Here is a 20,336-nt window from a genome sequence, read left to right on the forward strand (position 1 = left end):
TTACTGTGGTGGGATGTCTCCAAGGACCCTGAATTATTTTTGTTCCATGTTATCTGATCCCCAGAGCAGTTTAATCTCTTTCAACAGGTTCTTGGAGCGATTATAGCACTCTGCCAGTGTGCTGAGCAATGGAATGAAACTCTTCTCTAAAGCTAGCTTGTGTATGGGGAGTCACTAGCAGACCAAATTTCAAATCTGGATTAAAGCTTATAAGAATCATAGATTTCGGGGCTGGGGATGTGGCTCAAGCGGTAGCACACTTGCCTGGCATGCGTGCGGACCGGGTTCGATCCTCAGCACCACATTACAAACAAAGATGTTGTGTCTGCTGAAAACTAAAAAATATTAAAAAAAATTTTCTCTGTCTCTCTCTCCCCTCTCTCTCTCTATCTTAAAAAAACAAAAAAAGAATCATAGATTTCTCTTATAGTTACTATTGCCAGTCTGCTATTGTCCTCAAGGTTGTCTGCGTTTCTTGGCTTAAGCTTGTAGCATTAGGTTCCTTTCCCCAACTAGGGAGCTAGGTCTGAAGTTGCCAGTTGCTTTGTATTTTTTTCTGAGTTGCCTTTCTGCCTCTCCATGCTGTTTAGGTTTCCTATCACTTCTTTATTTGTATGTAAAATTTGTTATCACTTTTTCTCCTTGGAATCTAGTTCCTTCTTTGTTGCCCTGACTCTTTTCATTGTAGAATTATATGATGGGTGCTTCTATTCTGCCATCTTCCCATAAGTCAACCATTCATATCTTTGGTGCAAAGACTGGGAAACAAAACTATTAAAATACCAATAACTATGTTAATATGTTAAGAGACAGGCAATATAGAAAGATATTAAATGACAATTCAAAATTTGGGGAAGCATGGAATGCAAGTGTAGAATTGTTAATATATTTTTCTTTTCCTATCTTGGCAATCAATGTTAGGTTGTTATTTCAATGTAGCTTGTTGTGATCAAGACTTTTTTGTATACCTCAGGGTGACCATAGTGCAAAAATCCATTCTATAATAATCACACCAAAAACAATAGGCAAGGAATCAAAATCCACCCCTAGAGATAATCATTTAACCACAGGGAAGACTCTTGAAGAGTGAGAGGAAGAAAAACTAGACGAATAACAAAATGATAGTAGTGAGGCCTTACCTATTGATAATTACCTTACATGTAAATGGATTAAATTTTCCAGTTAAGACATTGAATAACTGAATAAGTAAAAAAAAAAAAAAAACCTTAAGTATAAGATGCTTTCAAGAAACTCATTCACCTCTAAGAACTTGCTTAGATTGAAAGTGAAGAAACTGAAAAAGGAAAATGTGAATAGAGAAAAAAAATAGGAGTAGCTATACTTCTGTCAGATAAAATAGACTATAAGTCAAAAGTAGTAAAAGGAGACAAGGTCATTAAATAATAATATAGTCAATTCAGTAAAAGGAAATAACTATATGAATCCAGTATCAAAACACCCCAATATGCAAAGAAAATATTAATAGACCTAAATGGATATAGGCTCCAATACAATATTAGTAGCAGATTTTAATACCCCATTTTCAACAGTGGACAGATAATCCAGATAGAAGATCAATAGAGTTAAACTGCACCCTAGCCCATGTGGATCTAACAGACATCCATAGACTGTTTTACCCAATAGCTGCAGAATACCCATTTTCATCAGTATGTGTAGAACATTCTTCAGGAGAGATCATATTGATAAGCCACAAAACAAGTCTAATAATTTTTTTTTCAAAGTTGGGATCATATTATCTTTTCTAATCACAATGAAATAAAACTGGGAACCAGTAGCAAGAAAAATTTTAGAGACTACAAATATATGGAAATTAAAGAATTTAATCCTACACAACCAATTCAATAAGGAAGAAATTAAAAAGTTTCATGAAACAAATGAATATCGAATGTAACTTACCCCAAACTATGAGATACAGCAACAGTTAAGAGAACTTTATAGCAATCAACACATCCAAAAAAGGAGAAAGATTAAAAAAAAAATTCAAGAAACTAGAAAAATAAACCCAAAATTAGTAGGAGGAATGCAGTGATAAATACATAAAAATCATAAATAAATAAAATCAGACTAAAAAACAATAATACAAAGATCAACAAAATGGGCTGTTTTTTTTTTAAATTAACAAACCCTTAGGCCAATAAATAAAAAACAGGTAAAATCACAAAAAGTGAGACATTACAACTGATATCACAAATACAGAGGATTATTGGAGATTATGTTGAACAGCTGTACAAATTTGATAACCTAAAAGAAATGGATAAATTCCTAGACATACAGCTTAACACCATTGAATCATGAAGAAATAGAATACCTGAACAGAGTCAATAATGAGATTGGGTCAATAATAAAAAGTTTCCTACCAATGAAAAGCCCAGGACCAGATGATTTTACTGTTGTGTTTCACCAGGCATTTAAAGAACTAATATCAATTCTTAAGATTCCTATGGGTGTATTGCTTCCAAAATAATTGAAGAGATGATAATACTTTAAAATCATTCTACAAGGCCAGCATTATACCCTGATAGCAAAATCATACCAGGACACAGCCACCAAAGCCACTGACCAATATCCTTGATGAACCATAGATATAAACCAAATCCAATAGCACAATTAAAAAAATAATTATTTGTCATGATAAAACGGGACTCATTACAGGAATGCAAAGATGCTTCAACATATGGAAGTCAATAAATGTGGTACACATAAACAGAAAGAAGGAAAAAAACATTATCTCAATAAATGCAGAGAAGGCATTTGGTAAAACTCAGCAGCCTTTGTGATAAAAATTCTGAGTGAAGTAGGTATGAAGGAATGTACCTTAACATAATAAAGACCAGACTTAACTGATCCAAAGCTAACATTATGCTGAATAGGGAAAAGCTGAAAGTTTTAAGATTTGGAACAAGATAAGGATAATCATATTCACTACTTTTATTCAACATAGTAATGGATGTGCTGGCTAGAGCAATTGCACAGAAGAAAGAAATCTAATGGTATTCAAATTGAAAATTAGGAAGTAAAATTTGTTAGATTGTAGATGACATAATGGTGTGTATGAAAACCACAGACTCCATCCAAAAATTGTTAAAATAATAAATTCAGCTAGGTTATAAGATAATCAACACAAAAATCAGTAGCATTGCTATACACTGATAACAAATTATCTGACAAAGAGAAGACGAAAGCCATCGCATTTACAATATATACAACAACAACAACAAACCCAAAACCTGGGAGTAAATTTCACAGAAGAGGTAAAAGATCTAATGAAAACTATAGATCACTGATGAATGAAATTGAAGAGAACACAAAAAAGTGGAAAGATATCCCATGTTCATGGTCTGGAAGAATAAATATTGTTAAGATGTTGATATTACTCAAATTGATCTACAGATTGAATACAGTCTCTACCAAAATACTAATGACATTTTCCACACAATTAGAAATACAGTTAGTTTAAATGGGTAAGATTTCAGTGTTCTATATTAGCAGAAATGGTTTCTCTAGGTATTCAGCAACTAAAATTTTAAGATACATTTTTGTGTTCTTGAATGGTAACTGCAAAATTTTGAACCTCTGTAGTTACCCTAGTATAGAATTTACTATCCTTAAATAGAATCATTTAGGATTAACAATGAAATACTGAAAAGCAGGGTTTTAAAATAAAACTATTAAGTTTCTTAAATGAAAAATTATATACCTAGGTATGCTACCCAGAGCACTTAATTTGAGCATATTTAACATGACAGTCGCCCAATAACAGCAGTGTGTGTGTGTGTGTGTGTGTGCGCGCGCGCGGTCACACACCTGTGTACATGGACATGCAGTTCTCACTTTGGTGCCTTGTTAACAGAAATTTATGTACATAGGAACCCTGTTTTTTTTTTGTTGTTGTTGTTTTTGTTTGTTTTTAACTTTGCCTTTTAGAGAACTATTCAAAGTGAAAACAAGGTCCCAGTATGAATGAATAAGCTTGTATTAATATAGTACTATGTAGGCCAAGAACTGCCTGTATTCATACCCTTTGCTTCTTAAAATATGCCCAGCTCCATTCTTTGTCTTGTTTTTGTTAACTGAGTCAGTTTGTCTCAATTTGACTCAAATTGACTCAGCCTGTCAAAGTCTGACTATTGAATCGTATGTTAACTTTTTTTTTCAAAATTGTTTTTGCTATTCTAGGTTATATGCATTTCTTCATGAATTTTACACGCAACCCATAAGTTTCTTTTTAAAGAATGTTATTTTTTAAAAACTAGTCTTGGACATATTAGTCCTAGGTCCTCAATGAGAGTTAACCTCTCTAAACTTTCAGGTTCTATCATTCAGACTGTGTTAGTCAGCTTTCTGTCAAATACATGAGGCAGTTAATTTATGTTATGGTTTGAATATGAGGTGTCCACCAAAAGAAAGAAGGTTAAGACTTGAAATGATTGGGTATGAGAATCTTAACATAATCACTGATATATATTAACTACACATTAACCATAGACAAGCAGGGTGTGGCTGGAAGAAGTAGGTCACTGGGAGTGTGCCTTTGGGATTTATATTTTGTCCCTAGTAAGCAGAGCTCTCTCTGCTTCTTTGTTGCCTTTTTTCCTCCTTCACACCACTCTTTCATGATGTTCTGTCTCACCTCGGGCCCAGAGCTATGGAGCTGGCCATCTATGGACTGAGACCTCTGAAACTGAGCCACATAAACTTTTCCTCCTTTAATTGTTTTTGTTAGGGCTTTTGGTCACATTGATGAAAAATCCGACTAAAATGACTTAGAAAAGTTTAGTTTGGCCCATGGTACTGAAGGTTCAAGTCCATGATTGAGTGGCCCCATTATTTTGGGCCTCAGTAAGGTACATCAGGGTGGATGTGTGGTTAAGCAAACTGCTCACTGGATAAATGCGGAATCAGAGAGAAAGACCTTAGGTCCTATAATTTCTTATAAGGGCATTCCCCCAATGAGCTAAGGGCCACCACTAAGCCCACCTCCTAAGGGTCCTCCTACCTGCCAGTAGCACCACTCTGCGGATCAAACCTTTAACACATGGGACATTTGGGGATCATCATACAAACGATAGCACAGCCCACTGGTAGTTGCTTAAGAAGCCAAATACTAGAAGGATAGTAAAAGTATGTTGTTTTACTCAAACTTGAAAGAAGAATGATTCAGCAGAGGGGACTCTGACCAAAATGAGAAAGGAGTAGGAAAAATCTGAAAAGATGCACAAACTTTGAGGTCTAATACATTTGTCTAATATTTCAAAAGATTGCAGATAAGATTCCTAATTAATCTTATAATGATTATTTCAATATCTTGGATATCCTAATATAGAGGATGGAAGACAGAATGGTGAATGGCAGAGCAGAGGATATCTTAATTGTGGGAAAATATTTCCATTACTAGAAGACTCCACTGAAGAAAAAATATCTGGTTGACACATAATTCTTTTGTTATTAGGGGAATGGTAATATGGGCACCAAGAGAGTCACTCAATGTGTACTTTGCATATGGTTTCTTTCCCTTAGCATATTTTAAAGGTTCATTCGTGATGCAATGTATACATTGTTCCTTTTTATTGCCAAGTAGTATTCTGTTATATGAATTCTAAATTTTGTTTATACTTTTGACAGTTGATGGACATTTAGGTATTTTTCTAGGTTTGGTTCTTATGATTAATGCTGCTATGAACATTTTTGTTCAATATTTTCTATAAATATCTGTTTTCATTTCTCTACAAGAAACACCCAGGAGTGGACTTTCTGTGTCATACAGTACTGTTTAACCTTCTAAGAAACTATCAAATTCTTCCAATGTGGTTGTACAATAGCAATATATGAGGTTCTATTTTATGGTATTTTCTTTCTTCTTGATTATAGCTATTCTGTTGGATATGTAGTAATACCTGAGTTTCAGTGTCCATTTCCATAATGATTAATTACATTAAGTATTTTTGCATGGACTTATTAGCCATTCTTGTATCTTCTTTTGATGATATATTTGCTTACATCTTTTGATTGTTTCCCCCATCCCCAACTTTTTGTTATTGAGTTATATGAAATATTTGTAAATTCTGGATACAAGTACTTAATCAGAGATATGCTAAGCATGTATCTTTTCTCGGCCTGTGGTTTTTCATATATCTTTTCTGAGGTCTGATATTTCATTTTCTGAATACCATTTAAAGAGCAGAAGCTTTAAATTTGATGAAATTTGTTTTATAAAATTTTTTTCTTTTATGATTATGATTTTGGTGCCAGTACCATGGTGGAAGATTTTGTTTTGCAGGTTATAATTTATCTCTTGTATTCTGGCCTGTGATTGAATTTGACTTCATTTTTGTGCTGTGAGGTAAAGGTCTAAATTTATCTTTATGCTACTGGATTTTCAGTTGTCTCACAATCATTTGTTAGGAAGACCATCTTTTTCAACTGAATTGGCCTGGTATCTTAAAGGAAAAAACAATCCATTATGCATATGAGGCTGTATTTCTTTCTTTTTTTTTTTTTTTTTTTTTAAAGAGAGAGTGAGAGAGGAGAGAGAGGGGAGAGAGAGAGAATTTTTAATATTTATTTTTTAGTTCTCGGCGGACACAACATCTTTGTTGGTATGTGGTGCTGAGGATCGAACCCAGGCCGCACGCATGCGAGGCGAGCGCGCTACCACTTGAGCCACATCCCCAGCCCGAGGCTGTATTTCTTAAATCTCTTCTGTTCTATTAATGTATATTCCTATCTTTGTACTATTATCACTCTGTCTTGATTATTGTAGCTTTATACAGTTTTGAAATAACAGTATAAGTCCTCCAGCTTTGTTCTTTTTTGAAATTATTTTGGCTATTCTGGGTATACACAATTCTGTAAGACAAATTCTGATGGAATTTGATAAAGATTGTGAATTGCCACCTTAACAATATTGAGTTTTCCTATCCATATACATGTAGTGATCACTCCTTTTATTTATTTAATTTGGTTCAGCAATGTTTTATAGTTTTCAATGTCTTATAATTTTGTTAAATTTCTTTCTATTCTATTCTTTTTGATACTATTTCGAAGAGAATAATTTTCTCAATTTGATTTTCAAATTGTTTATTGAAAATTACAATTGGCTTTTGTATATTTATCTTGTATACTTGTTATGGATTGGATCTGAAATATTCCCTCAGAAGCTTATGTGTTAGATAATGTAGTGATGTTTTTAGGTGAGAAGATTAGTTTATGGGTGCTCTAATCTCATCAGTGGATTAATCCATTTTATGAATTAATAATTTGAACAGACCTCTAGGCGGTAACTGTAGGCAGGTGGAATGTTATTGGAGGAAGTAGAAGGCATGTTCTTGGGAACTATATCTCTCCCTGCTCCCACCTTTTTCTTCCCCATCTTCCATGAACTGAACAGCTCTCCTCCACCAGTCCATGTGCCATGATGTTCTGCCTCACCTCAGGCCTAGAGCAATGCAGGTGGCTGACTGAGACCTCTGAAACAATGAGCTAAAATAAACATTATCAGATGTTTTGGTCACAGTAACAGAAAGCTGACAGAAATTGGTACCAAGAAGTACCAATTTTGATACTTACTATGATTATGCCTGACCATGTTGTTCAGAAGCCTTTGGAAATAATTTGTGAGAGGAATTTGGAAAAATTTGGAGATGCAGCCTAGAAGACTTACAATATTGTAAACAAAGCATAACAGGCAATTCTAGTGTGAGGTCAGATCAGAATGCCAGTAGGAATGTGGACAGTAAAGATTACTTTTGATGGGGCTGGAGTTGCGGTTTAGCGGTAGAGCGCTTGCCTAGAATGTGCAGGGCACTGGGTTTGATCCTCAGTACCACATAAAGATAAGTAAAAAAAAATATTTTAAAAAAGATTGCTTTTGAGGTTTCAGATGGGAATGTGGACTCTACTGGGAACTGGCCTCGACCAGTTGTGTTACATTACAGCAAAGAATTTGTCTACATTTTGTCCATGTCCTGAGACTTTGTATGAGGCTGAATTTAAAGGTGATGGACTAGTTGATCTTGTGTTAGAAATTTCAAGGCTGCACGCATTCAGATGGTGACATGGTTATTTGCTGAAAGCTTTTAGCCAGTTTACTATGATAAATAGGAGAAAAAACAGAGGAGAAAAATTTTTTAGAACTTGAAGTTTGCCCAGAAAAGCACATGTAAAGTTGGGGCCAAGGAAGGTTTGGCTGTGATCAGTGCCATTAAAGAGAAACCAAGTATTTTGCACAGTGACTAGAGGGAAGATGCTGTAAGGGCATCTCAGGAATCAACCAGACCCATGTCAGGCTCAAGGGTGTAAAAGTGAAAACTTATTTGAAAGATGTTGCTTTAAGAAGCGAGTTCCAGAGCCACCTGGGATCCTGCCCCACTTCTCAAATTTGTTTCACTGTTATCAGCCACCCAGGCACTCAGAGGCCACTGCAGCCAGGTTCAAAGGGCCTGGCTACTGCTTGAGCTGGCAGCAGACTTTGGTACTTGTTGTACCCATTCTGAAGGAGGATGCTGGGGGTAATGTTCATGAAGATTTCAAAGGAAGGCCTGGGAGGCTAGGTAACATGTTGCAGGGTCAGAATTACCTGAGAGGGTGATGCACAAAGCCGAAACTGCAGAGATTATGGGAATTAAGAGATGGTAGAAATGTGGAATTTCTGCCAAGGAAAGCTTCAGGCTGTCAACGGAGCCTGTCTAGGAGAGAGGCCATACGGGTTGCAACCAGCAAGACCATACAGACTAAGATTCCCAAGCCTTTTGGGGCCCAGATTTCACCACCATATGCCCTAGATACCAGACATGGAGCTATAGGACATGTTTGCTTTGATGGGTTTTGGTCTTGCTGTGGTCCTGTCCCTTCTTTCTGTGGTTCTGTCTCTCCCTTTTGGAAGGGGAATGTTTACACTGTGTCATTATAAATTGAATGTATATAATTTGATTTTGTTTTTTAGAGGAGCTCACAGCTAAGAGTTTGTCTTGAGTCTCTTTGGACTTGAGCCTTTAAGCAATGCTGGAACTGTTAGGACTATGGGGAGTCTTGGAGATGGACTGAATGCATTTTGTATTATGAGGTGGGCATGAGCTTTTGGGGAGCCATTGGCAGAATGCTATAGTTTGACAGTTCTAGGCAGGTGGGGTGTGGTTGTTGGAAGTTGGTCATTGGAGGTGTAGCTCTGTACCTCTAGTAAAATGCTGAATAGAAGTGGTGAGAACAGACACCTAATTCCTTTTTTTGTTTCTATAACAAAATACTATAGACTGATATAGAATAGACTTATGAAGAATAGAAATTTATTTCTCACATTTCCAGAAGGTAAGACGAAGATGAAGATTTGGTGTGTGTGTATCTTCATGCTATGTCATGTGCAAGAAATCATTGCCAAATTCAATGTCATATTTGTCTTCAGAGGCCACCATCACTGAATACTACAGGTTAGGTAACTTAAACTACAGGTATTTATTTCTTAAATTTTGGAAACTGTAAAGTTCAAGATCAAGAAGATGGCTGGTTTGGTTTCTGGGGAGAGAGAAGTTGCTCAGTGTCTCTTCCTTTCCTTTATGAGAGCACTAATTCCATCATGAGGACTGCACTGTTATAATTACATCTAAACTTCATTATCTCGTGAGGGATTTAGCCCCTAAAACTACCACATTGAGAGTTCAAAATATACTTTTTAGGGGGATACAGTTTAGCCCATAGCAAATTTCTTGAATCTTTCCCCCTGTTTTTCTTTTTAAGACTTTTAAAAATACCTCTTCCCCTTATGTTTAGGCCTTTAATCCATTTTAATTTATTTTTCAAATACAACATAAATTAAGGGCTCCACTCCACTCCTTTGTACAGAGATATTCAAACTTCCCAGCCTTCTTTGTTGAAAAGACTGTCCTCATTGGCTGCTCTTACCACCTTAGTTGAAAATCTTTTGGCCATAATATATACAAGGATTCATTTCTGGATTATCATATTCCATTGGTCTGTAAGTCTCTTTTTGCCAGTATTGCACCATTCTGACCACTATAGCTTTATAGGCGAGTTTCAAAATCAGGAAATAAGAGACTTCCAACTCTGTTTTCTTTTTTTTAATCCTTCAAAATTGCTTTTGCTGTTCAGGGTCCCTGAGATTTCACATGAATCTGGGGATGTATTTTTCTTTTTTTGAAAAATATAATCAAGGGCTGGGGTTGTAACTCAGTGGTAAAGCACTTGCCTAGCATGTGTGAGGCACTAGGTATGATCCTCAGCACCACGTAAAAATAAATAAACAAGATAAAGGTATTGTGTCCATCCATAATTAAAAAATATAGAAAAAAATTTTAAAAATATAATCAATGGCATCTTGGTAAGGATTGCATTAAATCTGTAAATTGCTTTTGTAGCAATAATGTTTTAGCAATATTAAGTTTTCAGATCCATGAACATAAGATATCATTCCATTTATTAGTGTCTTCTTTAATTCTTTCAGCAGTGTATAGTAGTTTTCAGTGTACAGCTTTTTTGCCTTCTTATCTAAGTCTTTCATGATTTTTTATTCCATATGATACTATTGTAATTAAAATCACTTTATTTATTTCCTTTTTGATTGCTTATTGTTATTGTACAGCAATACAATTGATTTTTGTGTTTCTTCAGATGTGATGAATTTGGTTTTAACAAGGCTTTTTTTTGGGGGGGGGAGTGGAATCTTGAAGGTTTTCTACGTATGAGATCATGCAGTCTTTAAATAGAGACAATTTGACTTCTTTCTTTCCAATTGGATGCTTTTATTGTTTTTTTTTTTTTTTTTTTCTTAGCCTAATTGCTCTGGCTAGGACTACTAGTACTCTGTTGAATAGAAGTGATGAGAGTGGGCATCTTTGCTTTCTTCCTGATTTTAGAGGAAAAGCATTTAGTCTTTCACCATTTAGTATGATGTTAGTCAAAAATTATCTTTACTATATTGTAGTATCTTCTTTCTATTCTTAGTTTGTTGAAGTTTTTTTCCTAACATGAAAGGATGTTGAATCTTGTCAGCTGTTCTTTCTGCATCAATTAAGATGACCAAGGTTGTTGTTTTTTCTGAAGGACAATTTTGTTGGCTATAGAATTTTTCCTCCACTTTTCTTTCTTATTTATTTGTTTATTTATTATTTTAGTAATTTTTTTTGTTACTAGATTGAACCCAGGGGCTCTGTCCACGGAGCCACATCCCCAGCCCTTTTAATTTTTATTTTGAGAGGGTCTCACTGAATTGCTTAGGGCCTTCCTAAGGTTCTGAGGTTGCCCTGAAACTTGCGATTCTCCTGCCTCAGCCTCCCAAGTTGCTGGGATTACAAATGTTTCAAGATGCTCTTTGGTTTATTTTTTAATATGATTTCATTATGATATGTTTTGATGAAATATTGAAGACTTTGAATATCATATACTTGGATGTTCATGTCTCTCCTGATAAGCCTTCTGCCTCTTTGTCTCTTTTCTTTTGATGACTCTCAAATTGTGAATGTTAGCTTTCTTGATAGTATCTCATAAATCCTGTAAACTTTCTTCATTTGTTCTCTTTTGTCTGAATTTTTTCAAGTGACCTGCCTTGGTGTTCATAGATTTTTTTTCCTTTTCCTGGCCAGGCCTGATCTTGATTAAGTCTTTTACTTCATTTGTTCTGTTCTATAGCTCTAGAATTTCTATTTGGCTTTTTAAATATTTTCTGTCTTTTAATTGAATTTCTAGTTTTATTCATGTTTTGTTTTTCGTATTTTGTTGAGTTCTTTTGTAGCCCACTGAGCTTTCTTAAAATACTTATTTTGAATTTTTTTTTGTCAGGTAATTTTTAGATCGTATTTCTTTGGAGGTGGTTCCTAAAATTTTAAATTTTATGTTCCTGTGATGGTGTCTAATTTCATCGTGTGTGTGTGTGTGTGTGTGTGTGTGTGTGTGTGTGTGTGTGAATTCCTTGAATTCTCCTGTTGCTGTCTTTGCATTTGAAAAAATAGCCTTTACTCCTTTTGAGAGAGAAATGCCTTCACCATATATCTCTGCTAGGTGTTCTGAGGTGTCTCACATCTGTGGAAGTGTCTGTTTCACACCTCTTGTTCTGTCATGGGATGAGGGCATTATATGTATGTTTGTCTTCTCCTGATCCTGCAAATGCAGGCTTTGTGCTGAGCCTCCTGCTTGTTTTCCCTAGGGTCATGTCCTGGTTTGCTCAAGTTTGTTTGAATTCTTCTGGTCTTCCAGAGTTATCCTGTCTGTGTGAATTTCTTGCACTTGCCATTATGTGTTCATGGAGCTGGCCTGGGGAAAGGTGAGTTGAAGCACATAGAACATTTAAGGGCACCTGTGGGCCAGCTGGTCAAGATCCACAGATGAGGCATCCCAAGAGACTCATGGGAAATAAACTTGATGGAACTTAGGGAGTAGTTAGTAGAGTCTGACCCCTCTTCTTTGCTACCAGTCTTTCCCAGCCATTCATATATAGCAATCACTTCAGTATTCTGAGTGGTGTGAGAAAAGAAATGGGCCTTTTGGGCAATGTCATATGTGGCTGAGGTAGCCAGATGATCATTCACTAAGCTTTAATTTTTACCCCCTCGATAAAATTACAGGCCAAGGGGGTCTCTTGACATTGATCTTTGTACCACATAGAGGGGTGACATGAATAAAGTGAAACTCTTCTTACCCTTTTCAATTCACCTATTCTTGGGTTTTTGGCTAGAGTAGTAGGCTGGAATTGCTTCACTGGATTCTCACACTCCCACAAAAGTATTCTTGTCCTTGGGAAATTGTCAAAATTGATGCTTTTATTGGGGAATGATGGTAAAAAGCACCTAATCTGCCATCTTGCTGACATCATTCCTAGAATTATTATCTATAATTGATTTTTATGGGTTAATCTTGTATCTTGTGACATTACTAAACTTATACATTAGTTCTAGGAGGTTTTGTTTTATCTGATTTTTTTTGCATGTAAATTCTTTGGGATTTTCTAAATAGGAAATCATCTTCAAATAAGGATACTTTTATTTGTATTCTTCTTGTTTAGATGCCTTTATTGCCTTTTTAAAAATGAAATGAAGAGAGGCATGGGATGCTGGACGCCAGCCGCAGTGGTGCTCACCTAGGCCGAGGGCTGGCCACTGGCAAAGACTGGTGCTACGAGTTACTTCATTCATGATTTCTATATAGGCTGAAATTTGGGTTGAGTTAAACTCAAGACCTCTGCAAAGAGGACCTATTTGGGGTTGATTTGGTGTTTGGGGTTTGGGTTTTTTTTTTTTTTTATCCTTTTTCCAAAATGGGAGCCTCAAGCTGTATACGTGTTAGATCTGTATCAAGCAATGCTGAGAGAGGGCAAGTATTTCAATGCCTATAATTACATAATGTACGCTGTTGGGAGCATAAGAGATGCCTTCAGAGGAAAAAAATGTAAAGGATCCTGTAGAAATTCAAAATCTAGTGTGCCGCAGTCTTGGCTGGGCACAGAATCACGAGCCACTCAAGCAGGAACAAAACTTTATTTTGAAAAAGCCGCCAATACTCCGTAGGCGCCGGCAAGCCAAACCCGGTCCTCCCACGTGGGGCGTCTGCCGGAACCGCGTGCTCCCCCGGAACCAGGGGGGGGGCCGACCTCCCCCGGAATTTCCTCCTACTATCCTTCCCCAACCAATGGGAACTCTCCAGGAGTCCCGTAACTTGAGTCCGGTAGCAGGCCAAGGTGAACAGCAGGAGCCCAATTTGCATATGAATGTAAATCTTAACATAATCATATCATCTGAGTGGCTAGCTGGCTTCACTTTACAAGCAAAGGTGCCATGCATCATTTATCTGCTTGTGGCTCCTAGCACTAGTGAATAAAGCCAAAAGAGACCTTGAAATAATTTGTTGACAGATTCATATTGGCCAACTCTATTCAACTGACAAGCTTGTCACTAAGAAACAAGAGAAGCCAAGGACCTAGGAAGCTGGGAACCTCCAGCATCCAGTCTGTGTGCAGGCTGGGGGCTCCCAATGCCAGCTGAAAATTCCCTTTCACTTTGCCTGCCCTGGGGAAGCTGATAAACTGAGTCATGTTTCCATTTCTGTTTCAGCCTTAGTGAAAAAGGATGGTTGTGCCTTCTTGGTTAAGTGTTTGAATGAAGGGCTGGGAGGTTATCAGAATAATGCTATGTATTTTTGTGTCTCCTCTCCATCACACCTCATCTTGTAGCTCATCACCATTTGTATAGAACATATACAGACTTTGTTTTTCTTGGTCCTTGACAATAAACCAAATTGTCTCCCTTTTGTTTTGTGCCAAATAACCCCAGTAAGATAACACACATTCACTTCATGGGCAGGGTCCCACCTTGAGCTGAAAACTCCCTTTGTGTGGGGAGTGGGGAGTAGGTCAGGGTGATGAGAAACAGGATGTACCCTGTAATTTACACCTGTGCCCAATGCAGTGACAAAAGGTGGCAGACATATGAATATACACCCAGAGATGGAGAACTTTGCAGCAGAGTGTGAGGTAAGGATTGGCAGCAAGCCCCTCCCCACCCCTTGTGCATCAGATTCTTCCTGCTGACAGTCCCCAGTGTGGTGCCTGGACCCTGAAAGAGAGGGAATTGTAGCTTATAGCACTGTGCCCAGCTCTGGGTGACCATCAGGATTGACTGGAGAAATGGAGCCTTGTTAACAGACAAATCTCTCAGCACTTCCCTCCCTGAGGATTCTGACTTGGTAAAGAATGAGAGGCGAGACAGATTCTTAAAGATCTAATGTTTTCAGTGTTTAATCAGTTTGAGGAACCACTGCTCCTTGAGTATGTTACAGCTTATAAAGATTATCAGTTGTATACCTTTATCCTAGAAAATACATTCTTTCCAAACATGTAGAAGCAGCATATTAAATAACTTCTTGACTTCTGGGAAGCTTATATAGGGCCCAGACCCTATTTAGTGATTTCTCATTCTCCTTTGTGTACAGTGTTAAGTGGATTCAAGATTCATGGGTTGGGGATGTGGCTCAAGTGCTTGCCGGGCATGAGTGAGACACTGAGTTCAATCCTCAGCACCACATAAAAATAAAATAAAGATATCATGTCTACCTAAAAAAACTAAAAAGTAAATATTAAAAAAAAGATTTGTGTGTTATGGTTTGAATAGGCTCATATAAATTTTATAGTTTCTACCAAAAAAATTTAACCATTTTAAAATAAAGTAATTCGTTGATGGTACTTTCATAATATTGTGTAGTGACTACCTCTATCTAGTTCCAAGATGTCCTTAAAAAGTTTCTTAAACATTCTAAACAGCTTAGAGCTTTACCAGATATGTAATTTGCAAACCTGTACTCATGAAGCAGTTGTTACACATTCATCTCTCTCCCATCCTCTGGGGACCACCAATCAGCTTTCTCCCTATATGAGTTTTCTTATTCTAGGTAATTCATATAAATGGAGTCATAAAATGCATGACATTTTGTGCCTGGTTTCTTTCATTTAGCACAAATGTTTTCAAGGTTCATTCACATTGTAACATGCATCACTAGTTTATGACAATATTTCATCAAACATTCACTAGAATTTGTTTATTTATTTATTAATTGGTATTTGGGCTTTTTGACTACTGTTGGTAGTATTGCAGATGAACATGCATGTAATTATATTTGAGTGCCTATTTTCAATTCTTATACAATACTAAGGAGAAGAATTCGCTATGTCATACGGTAATACTATAACTATTTTCCATTTTGCATACTTGTATTTTAGTGTCATTCCTGAATCACATTATCATTACAATTTCTAAAATAGTAATAAAGATGATGATTATATCTTCTCCAATGATTTAGTTTGTACCATAAAATATTTTATCACTTAAATTACATATATTTAGAGCAAAACCCAATATTATACATAATTTCTGTTATTGGAAGAAATTGATGTGATTTTTTCCCATTGCTACCCTAATATTGGCCCCTGTTCTGTAAATTTATTTTATCCATATTCTATATATCCAATCTGGTCATAGGAAATAAAAATTTATTTACATTTTGATTTTCATTCATATGTGTTACTATCTATAAAAGGAAATTAGCACAAATGTATTAAATGAATTTCAAATGTAAGTTATAGATATGTTTGGATTATTGAAGAAACACAGCTATGTGTTTATGATAGTAAAGCACAGAAATACGCATCAGTGTCAATATGAGCAGTCTGCCAGGTTTAGACACTGATTTTACCAATATTTAGCTGAATTACATAACCTCCTTTAGATATATATTTAATTTTTTGAGTAATCACCACACACTTTTCCATAGTGGCTGAAACATTTACATTTCAGCCCACACAAGCCATTTACATTTAGCCCACATTGTACCAGAGTTTTAGTATCTCCAAATCCCCAACATTTCTTAATTCCATTTGTTAGTACAGCCTTCTTAGAAAGAGTGAAGTGGTAATAGATTGTGAGGTTTTTTTTTTTTTTTTTTTTTGCATTTCCCTAACAAATAATAGTGTCAAGCATCTCTTCATGTGTTTGTTGCCTTTTAATGAGTCCTTTACCATTTAAAAACTTTGGTAGTTTGTCTTTTTTTTTTTTTTTTTTTGCTGTTTTAGTGTTGAATTCTTTAGATATTCTGAATAGTTTAGAGCTTTATTGGATATATAATTTGAAAATATTTACTCCCATTCTGTAGGTTGTCATTCATTTTCTGGATAACATCCTTTGATATACAAAAGTTTTAAATTTTAATTTAAGTCTATTTTTCTATTTTAATTTAAGTCTATTGTTGCTTAAAAGTGGCATAAAATAAATGCCACTTTTTTCCCATATTTGAGTAATACAATAGTTTTTCATAACATGTTATCTTAACATTTAGTAAGTTTATTTTGTTTTAAATAAGATTTTTGCTTTAATTTCTAACATGGAAAATATTAATAGATTTAACCTTCCCAAACAGAAGCCTTTTGTTTTCCCAGTAATTTTTAAGTATCTAAAGGAGTCCTGAGGCCAGTCTGTTTAGAGATCAGGGCTCAGAAGATTTCAGTAACTTCAGCTAATCATTGTCTATCTCTAAAGTGTATCCTGTGACTTCGTGGGTCATGTATGAGCTTTACAACAGCCTGGCTCTGTTTCTTCTTCCCCATACTGGTGCTGTTGCTGTTATAATGTATTTCTCTGAATACTAAAGCTCCCATATTACATTGTTATTTTCACTTTAAACAGTTGAGGGGCTCATGGGCTCAGAGTTCCCATGGGATAACAAACATGGAGGGAAATGAATTACAGTAGATGGGGTAGAGAGAGAAGATGGGAGGGGAGGGGAGGGGGGCTAGTAGGGGATAGGAAAGGTAGCAGAATACAACAGTCACTAATATGGCAGTATGTAAAAATGTGGATGTGTAACCGATGTGATTCTGCAATCTGTATTTGGGGTAAAAATGGGAGTTCATAACCCACTTGATGCTAATGTTTGAAATATGATATGTCAAGAGCTTTGTAATGTTGTGAACAACCAATAAAAAAAAAAAAAAGAAAAAAAAGAAAAAGCTTGCTGTTCACCTACAATAACTGCTGCTCCTTGAGATTCCGAAGCTGTAGTACCTTCAGAATCTGCTTTAGTTTGAGAACGGAGGCTGTGATTCCCCAGGCAGTCCCCAGCACATGAATGAGCATGGCAGGCTCACCAGGACTTGACAAGTTCAGTATGGTGCAGCTCTTTTAATTGGCTTTCTTTGTCACAGGGTTCCCTGTTGGGTTGGCTAAGATTTTGTGAGCTCTCCCTGCCAAATCCTGCTTTCCCTATGCCTTTCACAGATGTTTCTGTTTACATGGTGGTCTGAAGGCTTCCTCTGCCTAATTCTGGCCTACTTTTTAACTTTTGTGTACATTACCCTCAATAAATCTCTTGTACTCCTATCTTACCATTTGCTTCCTAGGGGATCCACTGAAACTCTTTGTCTTTCTAAGAGACTTTATCTGGTTTTTAAAAATTTCTTCCTGCAGAATTGAGTTTCTGCATGGTATTGTTTCCCTTTGGCCTAAAGAATTTTTTCATCATTTGATGTAGTTCTAGAGTGTATTATCGGAAAAGGGAAAGAGAGCGAAGGAAACACCAGGGGTCCAATAGGCAAAGCCAGGAGCAGTATGCTTTTGTGAGAGAAGGTCAACAATGGACTTCCAGTGTTATTCCCCAAGGATATTTACCATATGTCATGGGATGGTGGTGGCAGCTCTGGCCTAGTGGACAAAACCTGACATGATATCAATGTTTCATTATATTAATGATGTGAATTTCTGTGTTTTTCCCCACCTAGAAGAGGCAGCTCAAACAGTGGAGGCATATCTCTAAGACAGACAGTGGGGCCATCAGCTTTTAGAAATTACAAGGTCCTGGGCTACCTGTCAAGTACTTGGAGGTTATCTGGTTGAATACTGATGTTATAAAAAGAAAGTCCAAATATTCTCCACTTCCAAGCAGTCATGGACCTTCTTGGTAAGGTTGGATATTGGCAGCCCTCTATTCCAAACTTAGCACAAATGTTAAAAATCATTTTGTGATATAATAAAAAGGGAAATTATGGTGGTACTGAGAACTTGAGCACCTTAAGGACTTTTCTCAAGCAAAAATAATTGTGGAACAATTGCCAGACTTGGGCATGTTTGTCCAATACCAACCCTATGATTGGATGTTTTAAGTTGTCCGGCTAGGTTTGAGTGGGTCCTGTGGCAGCAGTAGGGCAATAAATGAGTTGCCTTATGGTCTTGATCACAGCTATGGAAGGAGATAGAGGTATAGAAAGATATGGAAACCACTGCCAGGGTTGGAACTGACTGTAGGGCAGTGCACAGCCATGCTCCTCTGCCAGGCAAACAGGAAGCAGGCAGCTATCCAAGTGAGATATCTGGAAGATGTCTAGCTGAAGATGTGGCCACTGGCTGTATAGAAAGATGGATCACAAGAAAAAGAAAACTCTTTGGACCATAACAAAGAAGAAGGGATTCTCACCAAGATACTCAGACATCATATGTGTATGTATCTCTTATTCTACCTGTTCAATAAAGTAGTCATGCTCAAGGCCTCATGTTATGGGATAGATAGCTCGAGGGGACCACCTGCACAGTGGCAGGTTAACTTCATCAAAACTTTGTCCCCCATAAAGAAGACTGCAGTGTTGCCCTAATGTGTGTGGACACATACCCTGGACTGCTACGGTATATTCTTGCAGAAGGCAACAATAAATGACCTTCAATGGCTTAGCATTGTGTGTGGCACACCCATGAACATAGACAGTGACAAGGGAGTACACCTCACTGGCCACAGGATGCAAGGATGGAACTGCCTTTGATCTCTTGTAAGCTTTTCCCAATGTCTCCCATGCTTTCTCTAGGGTCTCTCATTGACCTGTGTATTACGTACCTCATTGTCCAGACTGTCTTGGACTTGAAGATAGATGTATTTCACTGGTTTGGGTAAATCTTGTCCATAAGAACATCAAATGTCTAATCTGTCTCATTCTTCCTTCTATTAATTTATTTTAAAAATTGGTACATTATAGTTGTATGTAAAAGTGAGATTTATTGTGATATATTCATAAATGCTCATAGGATAGTTCCTCCCCTTTCCCATCCCTCCTTCCTCCTCTTGATCATCCCCTTCCTCTACTCCACTGTTCTCCCTTCTATTCTCATGAGATCCCCTTTTTAGAAAAATTCCTTATTTCTCTCCAGCTTCCACATATGAGAGAAAACATTTGACATTGACTTTCTGGATCTGGCTTAGTTAACTTAGCATGATGGTCTCCAATTACATCCATTTGCCATCAAATGCCATAATCTCATTCTTTTTTTTTTTTTTTGGCTGAATAAAACTCTATTGTGTGTATACAGCATTTTCTTTATCCATTATTTATTGAGGAACACCTAAGCTGGCTCCATAACTTGGCTATTGTGAATTGCCCTGCTATAAACATCGGCATGAATTTATCACTATAGTATGCTAATTTTAGTTCTTCTGGATAAATACCAAGGAGTGGGAAAGCTATGAAGGGTCCACTCCTACTTTTTTGAGGAGTCTCCATATTACTTTCCAAAGTGGTTAATATTTCTGATATTTTGATTGGTGTTTTATCATACAGGGTTAATTTGAGGAGAATTGTCATTTTATTTTTATTTATTTATTTATTTTTTATTGGTTGTTCACAACATTACAAAGCTCTTGACATATCATATTTCATACATTAGATTGAAGTGGGTTATGAACTCCCAATTTTACCCCAAATGCAGATTGCAGAATCACGTCGGTTACACATCCACAATTTTACATAATGCCCTATTAGTAATTGTTGTATTCTGCTACCTTTCCTATCC

At 36.5% G+C, this 20,336-nt stretch overlaps 1 protein-coding gene across 1 annotated transcript in view; it reads left to right on the forward strand.

The window, feature by feature from the left end:
- Positions 1–14,778, forward strand: part of LOC308632098 (uncharacterized protein) — a gene marked incomplete at its 5' end in the record, with an annotated part of 44,837 nt that extends 30,059 nt beyond the window's left edge. The window contains 3 exons of the mRNA XM_081263771.1: positions 12,173–12,289; positions 13,028–13,450; positions 13,842–14,778. Coding sequence (XP_081119897.1) covers positions 12,173–12,289; positions 13,028–13,106 — 196 coding nt within the window. The 3' untranslated portion in view covers positions 13,107–13,450; positions 13,842–14,778. The remainder of the gene's footprint in view (positions 1–12,172; positions 12,290–13,027; positions 13,451–13,841) is intronic.
- Between the last annotated feature and the right edge of the window lie 5,558 nt (positions 14,779–20,336).

This window comes from Spermophilus citellus (genome assembly GCF_964194105.1).
Source record: "Spermophilus citellus genome assembly, chromosome: 12".
NCBI lineage: Eukaryota > Metazoa > Chordata > Mammalia > Rodentia > Sciuridae > Spermophilus > Spermophilus citellus.